Here is a 22,080-nt window from a genome sequence, read left to right on the forward strand (position 1 = left end):
AGACTGGGCTTTCGTTCCTGTGCATTCATATGTGCCAAATAAAACAGCCAGCCGCCTGACCCAATCTTCTGAGGTTATTGAGGCTCTTCATACAGTATCTACTTTAGAAAAACATTTTATAGACCATTGTGCACTTTGTCTGCAATTGTTTTAATAAAAATTACCAGCCTAATCAATATGCCTCCTTCCTCTTTGTAAATAGTTGCAGTCTAAACTTTGGTATTTACGTGTCGTGTAAATTGCAAAATAGTAGATGTTAGCTGTACCACTATCCTCCAGCAGCCACTCCCTACTGATAATTCTCATAGACTTGCTGCAAGACACTTTTTTTTTTCTTTTTAAAGAAAATGATTAACGATTTAGCCAAGAAACTATTGTATTTCTAAGTAATTGTAGCTCTTCACATAGCAAAAGTGGAAAACAATGATGTAGACAATAAATTAGTTATGTCACTGATCCCAAATAAGAGATATGAGGATTAATTCAGTGTACAAACATCAAGTAATACCACTCTTTAATATCATGCTGTATTTCACAACTAAGAAATATATATCCATAGGCAAACACAGGGGGGGTTTCCGTCTGCCTGGAAATCCCCCTCCCCAGCACATACCATGACCACAGTAGAAATAGTAAAATAATAGAATTTTACTAGTGCTACATGTACTTCTCAGTATCACAAATGAAATAATTAGCACCACTTGTGGATCTTTTAACATGTATAAGCCAGTAATAAATGCACCAACTAGAAGATCTGGAAAACATGCACTGTTAGGGATGCACTGCTATAGAGCCCAATATGTACATATATGTCCAGGGCAGTCCTAGGTTCTTCTGCTGCTGCTCCTCCAGGCTCCCGGACTTGCTCCAATGCTCTGAAATGGTGCCCATATCTCAAATAAAAACATTCAGCTCAGGCAGGATGGCTTACTGCCGCATCAAATGACTTACTGTGATCCTGCATATGCTGGAATTATGATACACAATACACTTTGTATGACGCATATTAAAGCTGGTTAAGTACTAATTCTGCCCTCTTCATGGACTGGCCACACTCACTCTAAAATCAACTATTTGGAAACCCCCCTCTAGAAATCCTGCATTTGCCACTGACATCCAATATCCAGGAGCAGATACAGAAGATAATGACTTGTGAGTTGGGGCCTCCCATTCGCCCCTCCCCTCCACTACCACCACCGCGGGACACTACGTCCTGCGGGTGGGATGACGGGACAGTGTCTGAAAAATGGGACTGTCCTGCCAAAAAGTGGGACAGTTGGGAGTTATGTACGAGTATTGTGGCAGCACGTCACTGGGAGGAGTAAGGGTCCTTGGTAGCTTGTTACATTGCTGAGTAAAAGTAATAAACATTCTAGCCCCCTCCCACCAACCAGCCCCCGACATTTAAAATATGAAACCAAACAAACATGCAACAACAAAAAGTACAGAAGATTAACAAGGCCAAGACAAGTTGTGTCCTACCTGCACTTGCAGCCATGACAACTTACTGCTACTGCCAGCTGGTGTTCTAAGCTCCGTTGGTGCTTGTCTAAATCTTGGAAAGTTTTGGACCTGTTTGGAAAAACAGAGCGAAAAAGTGCCTGCATTTATAGTGTGTCAAATAGTTTTAGATACCTCCCCCAGAAAATGCAACTGCCAGCCAGCAAAAAATATTAGAACGCATGGATATCCCTCAATACCTCACTACCCCTTCATACGTCTGACACTGCCTATATCTGTTTTACTGCCCCCTCCATAGCTGTCTCGTTGCCCTTGCATAGTTTTCTGATTGACCCCTCCATAGCTGCCTCATCGAGCCCACCCTGCATATTTCCACAGCTGTCTCTTTGCTGCCTAATGGGGGGTATACACTTAGCGATATACAAACGACAGCACGATTGCGACATTGCAATCGTGCTGTCGTTTGTATAGCTAGTGATGTGCCTAGACTGAACGTTCACTGGTTCAGTCCCAGCACATCCCTCATCCCCGCACATGCAGAACCTAACGAGATCGTCAGGTTGACCTGCATGTACGGGCAATATCGGAAGCGACCCGTGGGCACGCGCATCGCGGGTCGCTTCCGTCCAAAACATCCCCGATGCATGCACGATACATGCGAGATTGGCAAACGATTGCACGATAACTACATCGTTATCGTGCAATCGCTTGTTTAAATCACTTAGTGGATACCCCCATTTACTCTATGGGGTCTATACAGTAAGCCTTGGGCCGGGATGCACTATCATCATACGACGCATGCGCAGAGAGACTTCTGTGTCATAAACCCGGAAGTCCTTAGATCGCAAAGGACAGCTCTTACCGGGAGAGCTGTCTTTTGCCATTTTCTTCATGCATACCGGCGTTATTTAGGGAATGCATGCGATGAATGGCTGTATTCATCACATGCAAAATGCAATGCTTTATGCATCCCGCCCTTGGAGAGAGAGAAAGTGGACAGAGAAAGCACCAGCCATCAGCTCCAAAATGTTACTTTACAGGCTGCGTTTGAAAAATGACAGGAACTGATTAATTTGTGCTTTTTCTCCGTCCGCTTTCTCTCTCCAACGTTTATTGCATAGACCCCTATATCTGACTGATTGCCACCTCTATAGCTCACTGCCAGTTCCTTCCATATCACACTGACTCTCTCATTGCACTCACAGCATTCACAGACCTCTCCCAGCACACTGACCTCCCTCCCAAATCACTTATTGCCCCCACTCACTGCACACACAGTGAGCCCCTTACTGCCTACCTTACAGCACTTGCTGAAACTTACTGCCCCTCCCAGCATTGGCTCTCCCCACAGCTCACACATTGACCACACCACACACTGACCCTCCTTAAAGAACCACATACTGCCCCTTTGCTGCCCTCCTCAAAGCACATACTGTCCCCTTCATTGCCCACCTGACAGCACCACACACTGTCCCCCTCACGTCGCGTAATGCCTCCCCTCACGTCGCGTAATGCCTCCCCTCACGTCGCGTAATGCCTCCCCTCACGTCGCGTAATGCCTCCCCTCACGTCGCGTAATGCCTCCCCTCACGACGCGTAATGCCTCCCCACACAGACATCCTCTCTTCTCATATGTAAAAGTTGGTTGTGTAGGATAATCAAAGTTATTCTATCGTTAAGACATTTTACTAGAGATTAGCGGGTTCGGTTCTCTGGAGAACCGGACCCACCCGAACATAGGGGGATCCGAGTCCGGCACGGATTTTCCCACCTGGCTCGGATCCCAAAATGAGGCAAATAGTAATCTTCCCATTGTCGGGTTTCGTGTGTTTTGGCTCACATATTAAAGTACCTCCCTGCATTCGGGTACCATTTCACAAGTGACATCTGACGGAGTAGGCTGTGTAGGCAGGGCTCTCAATGACAGTTAGTTAGCTAGCTGCAGCTAGTGTAGTGCACAGCCAGTGTCCCTTCAAGTCTGTATAAGCAGGGGCACTGTCTGTGTGGAGGAGGGAGTATATCATTGTGTGTGAGTGACACTGTGAATACAGCAGTGCATAATCAGTCACAGGTCCCTTCAGTTATGTATAGGGCAGGCAAAGGCACTGTGTCTGTTTGGAGTAAGGCAGCCTGGTGTGTTCAGGGCAGTGGGCACACTGTCTAAAGTTAAAAAAAATAAATTAAAAAAAAGGCTGTGTTTGTGCCATTGTGGTTGTCACTACTGGTCAGTGTCACTATCACTGACACGAAGTTAAAACAAAAAAAAACTCCCCCCCCCCCCCCCCCCCCCAAACTTGTTCAGCCAACACAGGAAGGCTGTGCTACCTTGTCTAATGGTCACTGGGTCCAGTCAAGGGCCACTGCCGTAATATTTGTGCAGTGAGTCGATATGGATCACGACAATAAATTGATAGAACAGCTGGAGCAGCGACCAAGTACTAGCTTTGCAGCTGCTGCCACAAGTTATGATGATACTAGTCCTTCAAGGTCATCTAGTAAAGCCGATGCCCAAGGGCATAGAGGGTTTAAATCAGGGCATCTAAAATCAAATAACCAATATTTTACAGTGGTAAAGAAAAAACCACCTCTAATAAAGGAAATGTTTGCTGCAGAAAAACATAAAATTGGCAACATGCCATTCACCACATGAAGTGGCAAGGAAAGGCTAAGGCCTTGGCCTTTATATATGAGTGGTGGTTCTACAACTGTCAGTGAGCCATCTTCTTCAGCCTCTCATAACGATGTACGCCCTTCTCACTCAGACTCTAGAAGAGTTGTGAAAAAAAAATGAAAACCACTAAGGCAGAGTCGTTCCGACTGTGCATTCAGATTCAGAATTGTCACAAATCCCTGAGGAGACACTAAGTGTGTCCGCAAATGCAATGTGTGAGCCTGACTTTTCCAACACTGCATTTGAAGTGGACCCTTCTTCCACCGTTTGTGCACCCTCTGCAAATGTGGAGATGAGCAGCACAAGGCAACATGCTGACAAGCCTGACATAGAAATAGAGGATGCTACTGCAGAAGTGCAGCAGGATGAGGGAAATATTTGTGTAGCTGATGCCGGCTCTAATGAGGATATTGATGAGGATGATGTTTGTGTAAATTTGGCACCAGTGGAAGCAGTTCTTGTCTATTATAAGAAAAAGGACATTGTCATCTTCCAGGTATAAGAAAATAAATTCACCTCTTATGTGTGGAATTATTTTTACCGAAATCTTGACAACAATTGTCAAGCCATCTGTAGCCTTTGTAAAGCCACAGTGAGTTGAGGTAGGGACCTTTAACCATTTAGGAAACTTCTCCCTGTTACGTAATTTGCAGCGCGTTCATGAAGAGTTTGTAGAAAAACAAACTTATGCTAAAAAGATAGTACCAACAAGCAGTCCAGCATCAGCTAGCTCCGTTCTCTCAGCTAGATCCAATCACCTGCCATCTCCACCAACAACACCTTCATAAACCATATCCTCATGTTTGAAAGTAGTCCTGCGTCTAATTTTATAAGGCTAACTGGTTCCTCTCCTATCCTGGATTCCTCAGAAGGATCCTTGAGCGCTAGGCCTGCTGCTGCGAGGGGTGGATCTTCATCCCAGAAGGAGACCAAGTTAGTAGAGGTAGGGACATTAACCATCTAGGTACCTCCTCCATGTTACGTCATTTGCAGCGAGTTCCTGCAATTTATTTAACAAAATTATAATAATTTGTAAATTAATAACAGCAGTCCAATATCTGCTACCAGCAGTTTGACCAGCACATGCGATCTCCACAGCCAACACCCTCATCATAAACCTCCTCCTTAATGATTGGAGGTAGTCCTTCCAAAATATTGTTTTGTGGGAGCCCAAACAAGCCAAGGACTTCAGCCACAAAATTGTCAGTCCTTGTTGCTGAAGTGCTTGGTTTGTTAAACTGTGCATGTCGTTTTTAATAATCAACATAAGAGTGGGTTGGAGGATGCAAGGACAATTCTATCTTGCACCACTTTTCTTTGCATTTGCAACTATTTGGGGCATTGCTGACTGACATTTTTATAGTTTATTAAACTGCCATCCTGTCTGCCACTGCTGTGTAGTAATGTTTCATAGATGTCCTATACTTTTTTAAACTGCCGTGCGTTTGTGTCGCTGATCTGTCGCTTAAGGCCCCATACACGGTAAGTTTCAAAGTTGGTAAGATCAGTTGTACGATTGCCCTTGAAATTCTTCCCTTGAAATTTTTCATAAGATGTGGTCAAATGGTGTACGATTGATCGTTACGATCATAGGATAAGATGTATAGAAGTGTGCCACATCGTACACAATCGGTTGGGATCTCTCTGCAAAACCATCTGATCTGCGATCCAACTAGACGACGGCAGGGACGCGCATCGGGGTCGCAGAACACACAAAATACACCTATTTTCACACGATAGGTCTGTACAACCTTAGTAACTGGCCATATCGTGTAAAAAATCGTCCCGTGTATGGGCACCTTTACTTTAGCCAGTTAGCTCGCTGCAGCCTTTGGCCTATATTGGTGAAAAGTAGTGAAAACAATATTGTGAGCTGTAAGACGGTTAAAGTTGCCTGGAAATGACTGGAAATGATTGTTAATGAGGGTGGTTTTGCAAAATTAGAACCAAAAACCAAGACACAAAAGTTAATCCAGATCCAAAACACGGGGGTCGGCACACATCTCTATATTTTACCTTTTTTGTTTTGCTTCTGCTGACAAAGATTCATGCAAAAAATAATATTGAAGGTTTGGGTTCCAATTAGCCACTTGCAAATTCATAGCTGGGTAACGGAGCCTGTAATAGACCATCAGACAGACCTAGTGTTTGTTGACAGTTAGCATGAACCTATTGTTGTTGTGCCTATTATAATTTTATTTAAATGCTAAGAAAGCATGAACCTGTGAAAATTAGATTGAGTTTTGTCATGTCCTAAAAGCCTCACCATTGCTGTCAAAATGGCATCAGTTTTTCTTAAAGCAAACAGCAGGTCTCTTGGAGATCACATGACTTAAGCCATCTGAAAACCACAATTGAACAATTTGAAGATTTATTGCCCGATTTTAAGATTTCCCAATCTAGCAATCTGCACCCATACATTACAGATCTTTTTCAGTGATTTGCAGATGATTTTCAGCAAACAAGGATCTGCCAATCTGGAAAGGCCCATCATTTTACTAGTAACGGTCTGCAAATCTGCTGATCATGTCCATACACTAGCAATCTACAGCCCCAATTGATCTTTGAAATGTAACATGTTGTACAATCTCATTTAACAATTCCAGTCACTTTTTGGTTGCAATCTGCGATCTGTGAAGCCATACATTGCAGATTTTTATACACAATCGATTGCTGATGTATGGGGGGCCTTTAAGCTTTGATCATTTATAGTTATTAAACAATCACTCATTACTACATAATCCAAGAACTTGGTGGTTTGTACACAAAAGAGGACCATTAGCAGTTTGATATGGCGATTGTATGATTCCTGGCAGAGAAAAGGTAAAAAATGCAGTGGTTAGTCCATTTCTGTTTAACAAGCTGTGAAATACTCCAGACAGACTAGGATTGGGTTTCAGTGAGATCACCGCATCTGCGAGGGAAATGTAACCCCTTCATTGCAGCTGCTCAATCCATAAAGTATACGTCTGTCCCAGAAATGTCCTTATGTAGTAGTACTTTTTAATGCATAGCACAAAAAGCTTAACTGTTTTTATTTTATTATATTAAAACAACCAAGAATGGGATCATAATGTATAGGCAGTGAAAAAAAAAAATGCTACAACATGGGATGGAGAAGGTCACTCTGTACCATTAGGTAACAATTAGCATTGACCTTGCATTCTAGAGAATTATTACACTGAAGCTATGGCAGGAAAATGAAATGCACCCCACAACATTGCGTGTCACCATACCCATCACCTGCTGGAAATGAGCACAATGTTGCCTGGCTGAGAGTGACTGTAGCATCTTGTAGCAGGGGAAGCATTTAGAGGCAAATCACTATTATAAGAAACATAGTGGACTGGCTCTGGAAAGTGGTAGTACTAAAGTATTAACTTCCATTCATAAACTATAGGGTAGAGTTATGCATCATATGGTTCTCTAGTTTATTTAAAGCAGTAATCCCATGGAAAAAAATATAAGATAAATCATGGTGTAAGGCTGGGTACACACTAGGGCCCTCATTCAGAGCCGTACGCTCTGAGCAGAGCGCACGCTCTGAATGAGGGCCGCCCTCCATGAAAATGGAGCGGCGTCCTGGACGCTCGTATAGCTGTGGGTCATCACCCACAGCCTATACGAGCGTGCATTTTGATGGCCGCGATGGTCGTGACCATCGCGACCATCGAAACTGCGAGCCGGAGCCTGCGGTTGAGGTTTTCAACTGCAAGCTCCGGAGTGATTTTGGCTCTATCAGAGCCAAAATCACTCCCACTGACATCACTAGTTATGTCAGTGGGCCGGCTTCTGACGGGGGGCGTTCCCGTGGGAACGCCCCCGTCAGGGTGGCACGCCTACCAAAGGGGGCGTGCTGTCAATCAACATCGACAGCACGCCCCCTTTGATCAGACACTACGAGCGAAGGACTTTCCTTCGCTCGTCGCGTCTGGTGCATGCGCACGACGGAGCTCCCTCCGTCGTGCGCATGCTCAGTGCAGAACATCGACCCACTTGCGAGCGGACAGCTGCTCGCGAGTGGGTCTGAATCAGGCCCTAGGTCGTCAGGTTGGCCGTTTGGATGACCTGCCGACCTAGCTGACGATTGGTAAGTGTATACTGACTTAACCGGTTTGTCTACCCGATGTGCCAGGCTTGACAGCTCAATCACCGCCGGGTCCCGCGGCATGTGTATGGGTGATCGCCCGTACACACAAGCAGATATATCGGTCATCTGCTGTGCTGCTGTGCTGCACAGCAGATATATATATAATCAGTGTGTGTGTACCCAGCTTACATCTATAAGAAGATTCTTGAAAATTACCATTTTCCCTTAATTGGTTTGCTCAAGATGCTATTAGTAATGTATTATTCTGTAGGGTATCCACAGTGTACAGTCATTACCATGGCAACCAAAGTTACATGGCACAATGCAGTCAGCAGATAGGCTTTGGAATGCTGTTCTGAGCTCAATTTGCTCTCTGTACTGTATGATTCCCCAAATCCCAATTCCTCCCTTAACTGCCTTCATATGCCATGCTTTAAGGTATTTGTGTCTGTCTACTTTTAATACTGGAAGCCACTCAAGTCATTTTGAAAAGGAGATATTTTATAGGACACCTAAGAATAATTACACAATGGATGCTTAAAAGGTGTTTATCCTGCTATGTAAAGAAAAAGAAATAGCTGTTTTCAGAGCCGTAACTAGACTTTTTGGTGCCCTGTGCCAGAAAGAGCATTGGCGCCCCCCTCATTCTTCAAAGGGACATTCATGGGGAAGGGCCAGGGAAGAGATGGGGGAGGCCAGGAGATGCTGGGGATGAAATAAGAGCAAGCTACAAGCAAGAATGATAATAAACAGAAATTTGACATGCTCAAACAGAGCCCCCTGACCTGTGGTGCCCTGTGCGATGGCATCGGCCGCACTACCCTAGCTACGGCCCTGGCTGTTTTAATATCATTCCCGGGTTTCCAGGTGTTTGCTGGCAGGGCATGCTGGCAAGTTTTATTCCACAGCAGCTTTGTAACACAGACTTGTATATTATTTACCGGAAGGTAAAGCTAAATGTAGAAAGTGTTATGTTATTTTCTGAGGTTTTGGTGTAGCCTAGGTGAAGTTAGTTCCCCACTCTGCTCTGTGATCTGTAGCAACTTCCTTCAGATAAGCGTTGCTTTGCAACCTCATCACTTTTTGGTCCAAATTGGAGGACACTCGCCTGTTTCCTATGCAAGAGGGTCTGTAAATAACGTGCAGTTTCTCCAAAAGTGGAGAACTACTCCAAAACATCATACTGAAAAGTAGAGCTTTGTCATGCAGATTACATGTTGTTTTTGTAAACTTGAAAGAGACGATTCAGTTGTTTTGGGCATCTTTAGCTCCTGTCTAAAGTGACCGGGAGCTATTCAATTGTTTTGGGTGCCCAGGCTCAATGCTGCACTTATCGGGGACTTCTGCTCGCACCCTCCAGAGGTGCGACCAGAAATCCGCCTGAAGTAGGTCTTTGGCTCTGGGCATGTGTAACGGGTGGAATTTGCTACTGCAAACAAAAGGCATACAATGTTAGATTCTATGATCTATGATTCTAAAATCTATGATAAGAATATGGGCCAACAGACACATTCCCTCACTGGTATAATTGATTTCTGTTTATACACTTCTGAATGCTGACACATAGATAAAAAGCAAATACAAGTATGACTCCTTGGCAGCCATTTTGTTCACCCATAACAGCATGCCCAGCACGGGAGAATTCGTTTAACGCGACTAATCTCGTGCATTTAGGCACGACAGTGTGGCCAGCCGCACAACCAATTGAATAGCTCCCATATCACTTTAGACAGGATGTTTGGGCACCCAAAACAATTGAATCACCCCCTAAGTGTGGTTGGTTGTTAATCAAGGCATCCTCTGCTTTTTAATCCCGTTTGAATAACCATGGAGGTTTATCATAGCTGTTAGTGATGGTTATTTCTGCTTCAATAAACACCGTAATTGTGCCAATGTACAGGGTCCCAGTAGTGAATTTCTGGACTCTACCAGTGGGGACATCCTAAATGGGGAGACTTATAATAGGACACTTCTTTAAATATAAGTGTTTGAGGGTTTTCAGATTTACCCATGTGAAGCTTCAGTATGATATTGCACATGCTGGGCTAGAGGCACATGCTGGGCTAGAGGGATATGCTTTTGGAAGGCCCAGATAGTGGTTAAATCCTATATTCTTTGTTGGATTGCCACTTAGGACACTTTCCTGGCAAGCCAGTGCCTACACACGGGTACTACAGTAGTGTACTTTTTTTTGCATTTTCTCCTACTTAATAGCCAAGAAGTCCTACAAAATAAGAATTAATTGGTCAATCTTGAAAAATGTTTCTATTTACAGTGATACATTTATTAAAAGCTGGAAATTAGGAGCAGTTGACAACTATGACGTATGTAAACTTTGTCACACTGCAAGGAAGTTAGTGGTTACTCCACCTTCCTGTTGAGTAGTGATTCCCAACCTCGGTCCTCAAGGAACACTAACAGTCCTAGTTTTAGTGATATCCACAATTGTGCACAGATGGTTAAATCAATATAACTGAGGTACTAATTAAGTCACTTGTGCTCAAGTATGGCTATCCCTAAAACCTGGACTGTTAGTGTGCCTTGAGGACCGTGGTTGGGAACCCCTTCTGTAGAGTGACCCTTCTGTATTAATCTGTTAGGCCACCAATGCAGAGAGACAGTCCCCTAGTCACGTGCATGTATTGTCTGCTCTTGTGTTCCGTGTGTGGGTTGCTGGCCTTTCAGTGGAGGACTTTGCTGTTCTGTGCTCCAAACCTTTAACTCATTCAGTGTGCTCTACAGGATCTACAAATGCTGCAAATCTATAACACTTTGGGGTATATTTACTAAAGTGTAGGTTTTTAGAACTGGAGGTGTTGCCCATAGCAACCAATCGGATTCTACTTATTTATCTAGCCCCTTCTAGAAGATAATCGCTTGAATCTGATTGATTGCTATGGGCAACATCTCCACTTCTAAAAACCTGCACTTTAGTAAATATACCCCTTATAGTTCACTTTAACAGGTTTTTAAAATATTATCTTTCTTTTGTAATTAGAATAGTGTTATTTTACCATTCATTATATTTGCACTTTAGCAATACAGTTCTCATATTGGTGTCACGGATCCCTAAGCAAAATGAAACAAACTATTGCACTGTTTCCAACAGAAAAGTGACCCGTTAATAACAACAGGGGTAAAAAAATACATTGTCTCTTTATATGCATCATATGTTGAATCACCTACTTGATTAAGTAATATAAAAATGGTATGTATCATGACACACATTAATAATAATAATAAAAAACTATATACTACTAGAACCACTCATGGATTAATTGGCACATAATTCAAATATTCAGAAGCACATGATGAGAAGGTAAACAGTGTTCTGTGCTACACCAACAAAATATTCCCTAAGTGTCCAGACATATATATTATGTCTATATATCTACAGTATATCATTTTATTTTATGTCATTTTATTTTTTAGATGTTACAATTATTGCAATGTTTGAAACCTTTGCAGCTTAATCAAACCTATTTATCTTGCGTCACCAAAATGCTATTTATTCAAGTAGAATGTCATGCTAGAAACCAACGTGGTCACTAATTTCCATTCCTCTGAAAGTCACAAAGGATATTTTTGTTTGTAAAATACTACAACGCCTTTAAAATCTTTTCCCACCCACACTCATTTGTACAGAATGTGACTGATGAAAGGCAGAACCAAGGCCTTAATGCGGCATGCCTTAGACTTCAGTGTATAGGGACAGTCTGTTAGAAAGGCAATCTATTGAAACATATCCTATTTTATTAGTCTGAATACTTTATCCCCCTCTGTCCTCGTTTTATTCTCTAACCACCTTCCCCGAACCTTTGTTGCTTTTAAACAACTTTAAATACTGTAGGTAATAACAGAAGACAGACTAAATAGAGCGGGTTTATACAGATTAAAAAAATAAAATCAAAAACATATAGTTGCATCAAATCCATATAATAGAATTTGACCATTCTGCCGACAATCAATACCCAATTTACATGCACCATTACACAGTGCCTACATTACATAATCATATATTCATCCTGCCTCCTGAAAGTGAGGTCTCTGGTGTGCACTGCACACCAGCAATGTTATTTGTTTAATCATAATTCACACTCTGCCAATCCCTACTATTGCTAAAAACCCACAGGATTTGGTGCACCACAGTATAACCAAAGAAAAGCCTTTAAATAAGTAAAAACAGGAATACCATCCAATGGCCTTCTCTTTCTGAAAACAAGTGGTCTAAATAAGGTTTCATCTCACATGCCTTTTAAACACGAAGATTAAACTAGTAAGGTGCATACACATACAATGATTTTTTTAACTATTATCGTTAACGATATCGTTCAATCGTTGAAAAAATCGTTCACTTTCTAAGTTAAAACGAACGATTATCGTTCATGCGCATTCACGTTTGTAGTTCAGTCAGACTGACCAACTCAAAGATTTTCATTAAGGGAATATGTAAAAATCTTTTGTAGTTCAAAAAAATCGTTCATTACACTTTAAAAAAATCTGACAGATAATCTGACAGATAATCGTTCATAAAATCGTTGTGTGTGTATGCAGCTTTAATTTCTCCTTTTTTCTTGGTTTCTAGAAACTACAATACCCAGCACTGCCTGCATATTTATGGAAAATTAAATAAAACGGCTTGTGGCCCCATCTAGCTTTTGTTTCATGAATGAGATGATGTGTATCATACACTTGAGCCATCGGTAGGAAAAGTGCTTTCTATACCCTTTATGTTGCCCTTGGGGGGGGGGAGGTCCCAGTCTTGTACACACAGACCCAGTCAATGGCCCCTTTCTCACATTTGGGCTCCTTTATCTTATCTAAGGAAGGAGCAGAAACTAAAGTGGCAGCAACTTTTGCTTAATAAGATTTTTAATACCTCTATTGCCATATATTGATCTATATTGAATGGTGTGAATTACAGTATATGGACTTGTAGTTTTCACTCCGGTGCACCACAGCTTTATACTTCTACTTATGATTTATATTCCTATTGAATTATGTTAGTACACGTATAAGCATCTGTGAAAGATTTATAATGCAAAAGTGTTGTCAATATACACTACATGGCCAAAAGTGCATGGACACCCAAACATTACACCCATATGTGCTTGTTCATCATCTCATTCCAAAACCCTGGGCACTATTGTGGAGTTGGTTACCCCTTTTGCCGCTCTTACAGTTTCCACTCTTCTGGGAAGCTTTTCCCTAGATATTGGAACATAGGGCCTGAATCAGACCGGGTCACTCTGACAGAGCGCTCGCTCTGAATCAGGGCCGGGTTTTTTTTTTTTAGAGCGGCCTCCTGGCCGCTCGCATAGCTATGGGTGACCACCCACAGCTACAGCGAGCGGCCATGATGATGGTCAAGACCATCGTGATCATCGCGCTTGCGACGAGACCCTTGTGGTAGGGTCTCGTGGCCGCAAGCCCCAGAGAGATTTCGGTTCTAACAGAGCCGGAATCTCTCCACTGACATCACTCGTGATGTCAGTGGGGCCACCCCCAAACGACAGGCGTTCTCATGGGAACGCCTCCGTTTGGGCAGCCACCCCCCCCAGCCCGCCCACCAAAGGGGGCGAGCTGTCAATCAACATCGACAGCACGCCCCCTTTGGTGCGAGACCCGGAGCGACTGAGAGCCCGTCGCTATCCGGGTCTCGCGCATGCACACGACGGAGCTCCCTCCGTCGTGCGCATGCGCAGTGGGGCAACATCGACCCGCTTGTGAGCGTCCTGCGCTCGCGAGCGGGTCTGAATGACCCCCTTAGCCCTCTGATGCCTTCCTTAATTAATGCAGACCAGGTAGGATTTATTTTAGGTCGCCAGTCACCTAACACCTGACCCATATTTAATATTATAGAACATTGTGAGCAGGCCCAAAAACTGTTATTACTCCTATCACTAGACGCTGAAAAGGCCTTCGACAGACTACACTGGGGCTACCTCCGGGAGGTTCTTTTGAAATTTGGGCTTCATGGAAAAATGTTAGATTCCATTCTGGCTTTGTACACGGTCCCCTTCGCTAAGACATATGTAAATGGTTGTCTCTCTCCTAGTTTTAGCATCACAAATGGCACACGTCAGGGGTGTCCGCTCTCCCCACTTATTTTCGCACTAGCAATTGAGCCTCTGGCTGAGAAAATTAGAGGTTTGCACGAAGTTCAGGGCTCCTGGTTGGGAGATACTAGCCACAAAATATGTCTATTTGTTGATGATATTCTCCTCAGCCTATTTAACCCCAGAGACACTCTCCCCGCCCCACACCGCCTACTGGATGCTTATTCAAAGGTCTCACTATATAAGCTCAATTCTGCTAAATCCGAAGCACTACCAATAAATATCCCCACGGACACATTGGAATTTCTAAAGTCATCCTTTAATTACTCATGGGACTCCTGTTCCCTGAAATATCTGGCAGTGCACCTGACTAGAACCAAAGATGTAATTGAGAGCAATTATGCCCCTTTGTTTGCCATTTTTGAAGCTGCCATGAAAGACTGGATGCTTCATGAAGTATCCTGGTTAGGTAGAATAGCCGCCTTTTAAAATGGTGCTCTTGCCAAAATTGCTGTATTTGTTCCATACCATTCCCAGAGTTCTCCCTAAATATATATGCAATAAATTTAATAAAGCCATAAGCCGTTACATCTGGAGGGGGGTAAGCCAAGGATAGCAAGAGCACCTCTTGCTTTACCTAAACTGAAAGGAGAAGTGGCGTTCCCGAATATAGAGAAATATCAATATGCATGTTTGTTAAATCAAACAAGGGATTGGTTTGTGGAGGATAATATTAAGCCTTGGGTAGTAGAGGCTGTAAAATCCTTAACCCTTCCAGACTTATTAAGGCTGCCTGTCTCCGCACTCCCTCCAAGCTCCAAGAATCCTGGTTCAGTTAGGGCCACAATACAGGCGTGGCATAGACTCGTTACTAGCTACGAATACATTTCATTACCGACTCCAGCACTCTCAACATCTTGCATAGCTAGATTAATTGGGAACTTACAGGTGGAGTCTTGGAGGGCTGCAGGACTGAACTCTCTTGGAGATTTTATGTCTGACAGAGGAGTGCTCTCCTTTTCTGAGCTTCAGAATAAGTTAAATCTTCCAAAACAGGACTTTTTCAAATATCTACAGATACGTTATTGGGTTCAGAGCTTGCCCACCTCCAAGGCCCATCATATAATCTAACCAGAGTTTATATTGAAACCGTTCCAGTCCTTTAACCATAAGGGGGGCATTACATGGTGGTATCAACTCCTAGTAGCTGAGAATAGTCCAAATAATTTCACTTGCTTACAAAAATGGCAGGAGGATTTCTCGAGGACTGGGAAATAATTTTTTGTATTGGTTATAAAATGTCTCGTTGCATCAAACACTCAGATGTTCTTAAAATTACTTCAAATATCGTATTTCACCCCTGAGAGACGACATAAAATTTGAGTGTCCATTTCAAAATTTTACTGGAGGAAGTGTGGAGACGTGGGAAGTATATTCCATATATTTTGGTCTTGCACCTTACTGAGATCTATTTGACTGGAAGTATTTACAATGATAGCGGACATTACAGGAGTGACAATATCATTGGACCCAGTGGTTGCCCTGTTTAATTTTTTCCCTGGGAACCTAAGAAAGGGAGATAGATATATCCTGTCCTGATTTCTACGAAGGCTACTATTGCACAATTGTGGAGATCAAACAGCATATCAAGTTTAGCCTTCATAATAAATAAGGTTCAAAATCATTGCCATTTTGAGACAGCGGAGAGCAAATACTCTACTGCGGCCGCGTCTCCCCACATGCTGTGGTTCAAATGGAAAGAATAGAGAGAGAGACAGGGAGCTCACTCTTTGAGGTCTGGTCCAGTTGATCTGGAATTCTTCATTCCCCTTCTGATATTGATGCTTCTTGAGCTCCAAATGTGTTTTGATGGTATATACCTGGTTTGTAAAGATGTCGCTTTGAAAATGTGATCTCTATAAATAACCCTCAAATGTGTACTGTATAAGATTCTGCTATTTTTTCTTTTTACCATTATTATTGTATTCTATTTTATTTATTTTACCTGATTTTATTTTTAATATTATTTCTATACCTGTTAAAATTGAAATTCAATAAAAATCTATTGGAAAAAAAAGAAAGTCATTAAGCTCCTCAAAACAACCCATTCTACTGCTAATGTGACACACTGAAGATTGTGTGGCTGTATGCCTGATTTTATGCACCTGTTGCAAATGGTGTGGTTGAAATGGTAAACACAGAAGGGATGTCCACATAGTTTTGGCTATGTAGTGTATGTATAAATGGTGAGTTACTTTAGTGTTCATTAGAAGCATTACTTTTGAAATATGATGACTAGGCCCCATAATCATTTAATTCAGGATTTACTGTTAAGGTACCATACCACTACCCGGCCAGGTCCTTCTACATGCATGACAACAATCAATGGAGGAGTAGGAAACTGGCAATCAACACAATAAGGCACAAGTGGGAAGAAAAATAGCTGGTCTCGTGATTAGTAGTGCAGCTATCTGTCCCTGTCGCCGGCTTCTTCACATTTGTGACCTGAGGTCAAGCATGCACAAAGCCACCGGGGAGTCAGTGAGGAGGCGACGGAAGGATCCGCTCGGATCCCTCTTTGCACCCCCAGAACGCTTTCCTATAGGAATGAGCGGACGGGCACCGAGAACAAGCGCCATCGGAAGATGGCGCTTGTTCTTGCAGGCACACTCCAAAATCTTTCAGTTTTTGGAGTTTGCTGAATATTAGGTGGTCATATCAGACCCCTGATGATGAATGGCCCGTTAATTTAAATATGCAGAAACTAGCGTTTCCACATGCTTAACTGGCCATTTTAGGTATGATGAGTAGACCCCTATGTGATTTACTATAGTGTGATAATTATAATTTCTAGAAAGCATTGTGTTTCTTTGCATTTAAAGTATTGTTTATTTGTATCCATGATGTAGCATTTCATCTACTAGAGAACTGTCCTCCATTGTTTGATACTGACTGGCAGTATTGTGTGTGTTTTTATGGGGCTATGTTATCTTCCTGTCTGGCTGTCTGCATTCATATAAACTCAGTGCAGACGGATTGGTTGCTGCGCTGTGTCCTTGAGGGACCATAAGCCATTTGTACTGATATGAGAAGGTTACAGTTGTCACAACCATTTAATTCAGCTACTTGCCTCCTGGGTGAGGTTCTAATTGCCTTTTGTAGTAGCTCAGTGTTTTCAGTCACCAGGTATAGATCAGGTACAATAAAGTGCTTGTTCCTGGTCTCTCAAACCAACAAATTGGTGTGTATGTGAAAAAACCAAAAAAAGCAGTTAATGTTAGAAAATATAGTATTTGTGAAACATGGCATCATTCTCAAATTAGAGGATGGCTGAAAACTTACAGGCTAATAGGTTCAGTAAAGACCCAGTGATAGATGCCAGCCAGTCCTGCTTAGACTGGAAGCGATCAGCCCAGGGGGATAAATCAAACGTGGCCCAGCATTTGCAACAACCAGAGTATATTGGAACAAGCTATATTTTGGGGGGCATGCTTAGACCTAGACTGTCCTCCAACTTTCTACACATTCACGCACTCCTCACAGTAATGCATAGCTAGCTATAAAATTGTGTATTGTTATCCTACACACGGCATCATACAGATGTTTAATTTTTATACTTAACCCCAAGGACCGATAGTTACCATGCTTCTACTGTTAAGTATCGCTTAAATCAGAGGTTCTCAAACGCTGTCCTCAAGGCTCCCCAACAGTTCAGGATTACGGCCGGTACACCCTAGAATAGGAGTAAGTGTTTAGAAGTTAGGGATATACTCACTGCTGGAAGGGCGTTGATTTGCTGATAGTCCTCATCATCTGACCGCCGGACCTGGAAGTCGCCGCTGGAGCCATCAGACCAGGACCAGGTAAGTCACCACTAGACCTCCAGGGACGTTTTGTCGACATTCTAATCTTGATGAAATTTCATCAGTGTTGACGTGGTCAATGTCGATATGCCATGCATGTAGACATTCTAACCATTTAGAAAAAATATACCACACAATGGGCCTGATTCAGAGCCGTTCGCTATTTGCGGTCGTTCGTTCAAAAACAAGGGGTGGCTATTCAAATGATCCGTTCGCAAATTGCAGTCTGTTCACACCTCTAAGTCTGAACGAGCGAGCAAAACATACGCTCGTTTATTTGTTAAAAACGCCCCCTGGCCGCTCGCACCATACGTCATGTCCGCTATTTATTAGATTAATCGAGTACATCGACCAGCGTATGAACTGCTCGCTATTCTTGTGGTTGGTTTTTGCTACCACAATCTTGCGAGCAGTTCTGGCTATAAAATAACCCAGTGACGTGGTCAATGACGCTGCTGTATTAATTATGCACACCCATAAAACGCCCGTTTTGACCTTTAAGCACTCCTGCGTTCTGATCTCCACTCCCCGTTTTCAAGCACCTTCCCCTGTTACCACCCACATACGCCTCATCCTGTCACTCAAAATAGCAGGCATTCGCTATATTGCGAGCACATGAATTTCGGCCGCACTGACTGGTTCACGCATGCGTATAACGATCCGTACGCATGTGCAGATGTGCGAACATCGCTCGGAACGAGCGTACTGCCGCTAGCGAGTGGCTCTGAATGAGGGCCAATATTCACTACTCATATGGGAGATCACATGTTATGGAAGATGTCTGTTTGCGTAGGAGCATAGCCAAAGTTGCTGTCATACAATACAATAATAGGAACAGACGTTTTTGGGCACGGCAAACAAGTTTGTAATATTACACTTTTTTTGGTATACCATGTGTATTAGTAATATGACAGGGCCAGTTCTAGACTTTGTGGAGCTCAGGGTGAACGTTTCTTTGGCGCCCCTGAGCTCAGGGGCATGGCCATTGCCGCCAAAAAAAACATAAAGAAAATAGTAATTGCGTGACCGTGAAGCCTAATTCTTACATTGTGAAGGCAGGCGGGTGCCTCATTCTTGCTGCTGCTCCTCAATCTTTTCTCTGACGCAGTCGCTCCCAAAATGCCATGTGCAACGACGGCGTGACGGCGTCCTGCACGGCAACAGCATTCTGGAAGAATGGGACTACCAGTGGGAATGAACAGAAGTGCGGTTTGTAAATATGGTGCTGCGGTCACTGCAGCTTGTAATATGGAGACGGGCAAGAGTGGATGGGCGCCGACAGGGTGACTGTGGCTGCTCCTTCAGACCACAGCACCCCAGGCGATAGCCCTGCTTACTTGTCCCAAGAACCGCTACCGTAATATGATATCTTTAGAAGTGGTGTCTTGGGGGGGGCGGGGGTTTATTAGGCGATGTGACTGACATGGCCATATGTTCTACAGGTTTTTATATTTTCTTCTATCACTTGGGTAATTCTTCTGCTTGGTTTATTAGAATGCTGTGTGACATGGAACAGTATGTAGTGTCTTGGAGGGGGGGGAAATGTGTCAAATCTTAGAGAGCGATAAAGGAATAACCAATCATCTTCATTTTTCTAGCACAGTCTGTTAAATGAAAGTTAGAAGCTGATTGGTTTGTCCGTTACCTCTCTCTCCTATATCTCTCTCCAAGATTTGATAAATCTCCCCCCTTAAGCTGGGTACACACTGACAGATACATTGGCCGTTCAATTGATCGGCCAATGTATCTGCTGCCCGTCGGCCAGTGTGTACCCGTGATATGTTCGGTGAACATATCGAATTGGCTGTGCTGCACAGCCGATGGACAGATATGTCTGCATAACTGTCCATCGGCAGGTGTGTACGGGCGGTCAGCAGACCGCCCGTACACACAGAGTGGCAGCCGCGAGGAGGGGGCGGGACACGCCCCCTGGTCACCGGGACCTGCGGGCAGGCACAGATGATGGTTGTTCAGTGTGTACGAACAACCATCATCTGCAGATATACCTGTATAGTGTGTACCCACTTTTAAAGACAAATATATCAACAGATAGTGGAAGATAAAAAATGGGATGTGTTTAAACAAAGGTAAACCTGCATTTGTGGTGCATTTCCTGGAAGAGCATGAGGCAAGTCACATCTGAACCAACTCGCCCATTTAATATCCAGAGTATGGAGTGACCAGTGACCAATACAGTATGTGGTTATTTTACACTCATTGGCTACAGTTACTATAAAGAGATCTTGAATGGCCTGTAAAAGGGACTGTAAAAATATCCAGTCAATGAGACCATTGTGCATGAGTGGGTTATGGTACCAGGGGGAACTTGGTAATCCAATTCATATGCATATGGTCAAAATTGGTCCCAAAATGCTATAGGTATTTTAGGAGATGACCACCTAAAGCTAATCCATAAGTAAAATACTGGCATTGTGGCGTACACTGCTGCCAAGTCTGGAATGAAGAGGTTAAGAATGTAACCTCCTACCATCCATGTTCATATCTGTTTATGTAACCATTATACATTATGTTTGTTGCTAAATAATCATAATTAACTCTTTGCCGTATGCCTTGGCTTATACTATGATGATTGTACCCTTAACTTGATTTGGTTTTAAGCTAGTTATTTGAGTTTTCTTATTCTAATAACAATGAGATCTTAATTTATGTACACTTTTAATTTTGAATTTGTATGTTGTACAACTTGAATAATAATACTTGCTATAAAAAAATCACTGGTAATACATATGTTCTTCAATCTGAAGTGATTGGTCTTTTAAAAGCACATTGTTTTGGAAGATCCAAAAACTCAAAGTACATTAACAAAATAATAAAGAAATTCCAGTATTTTTTTTCTATGTCCTTTTCATCCTTTGATTCACCTTGACCCAGCAGACAGCTAGTTTATTTATCCATGATTACTCTTATCTAACCCTTTACCCTCTCCTCTTCCTCAGGTGTCCCTGGCTAACTAGAGAAATCTCTCCAGCCATCCCAGTGTACAATGGGCTCGTGTTCCTGTTTGTGTTGGCAAACTTCAGCATGGCAACTTTTATGGATCCTGGTATCTTCCCAAGAGGTAACATGATTTGCTTTCTCTTTCCAGCATGAATGCAGTAGTTAGTCATGTACCATAATTTACCTCCTCAGTAAGTATTTAATGCGAAGGGCCTGTTTATCATAACCATTAAATGTTCTTTTAAAGTGTGATGCTGACTCCTACTTTCTGTATAAAGAGGATTTGAGTTGCACTAACATCACTGGGAGACCTCAAGCTGAACCCAACGTTGGCTCATCCTATCAATATTAATAAGATGTTGCGGCTGTGGGATTAGCGATGCTGGGCAGGGTACAGGCCTTTACTCAGCACAAAGAGAATAAATAACTTACATAGCACAGTCCTGATTTGTGGATCATTCAATTTCTACTGCCACAATGTATAATTAAAGAGAGATGATTATTATTAAAGTAACCGTAGCCTGAATTAGTTCTGCAAATGTTTTGCATGAAATGAACGGTCACTAAAAAAGGAAAATGTCTAACTAAATGCTGAAAACAGTGCAGAAACTGCTACTGAGAGATGTGCAGCACTCCTTCATAATAACTTGTGTGCATTATCCCTATTCTAACTGTAGTCTTGATAAAGTGGAGAACAGTGTGTGTGTATGTATATGTATATATATATTTAACACATCATCCTCCAACAAACCTCTCCTTAGGCAGGCCTCACGAAAAGTGTGACAAACTTCCCCATCCACAGTCCTAAGGTCTTCGAAGGAAGTAGGACCTGTAACTGTGTAAAGCAGATAGATAGAAGCATTCAAAACTTGTCAGATGTACAGTGTAAACACGGCCAAGAGCTTCTGTTGCTCTGATACCAGGATGACTGTGTACTTCCTGGTTGCTGGATCGCACTATGAAATGCACAGCAACTAC

General features: G+C 42.8%; 1 protein-coding gene across 1 annotated transcript in view; it reads left to right on the top strand.

Annotated features, from left to right (window-relative positions):
- Positions 1-22,080, top strand: part of ZDHHC8 (zDHHC palmitoyltransferase 8) — an 86,054-nt gene that overhangs the window by 37,370 nt on the left and 26,604 nt on the right. Inside the window, exon 2 of the mRNA XM_088476685.1 lies at positions 21,102-21,223. Coding sequence (XP_088332811.1) covers positions 21,102-21,223 — 122 coding nt within the window. The remainder of the gene's footprint in view (positions 1-21,101; positions 21,224-22,080) is intronic.

Source organism: Taudactylus pleione, unplaced genomic scaffold, assembly GCF_031769625.1.
Source record: "Taudactylus pleione unplaced genomic scaffold, aTauple2 ptg000191l, whole genome shotgun sequence".
Lineage (NCBI taxonomy): Eukaryota > Metazoa > Chordata > Amphibia > Anura > Myobatrachidae > Taudactylus > Taudactylus pleione.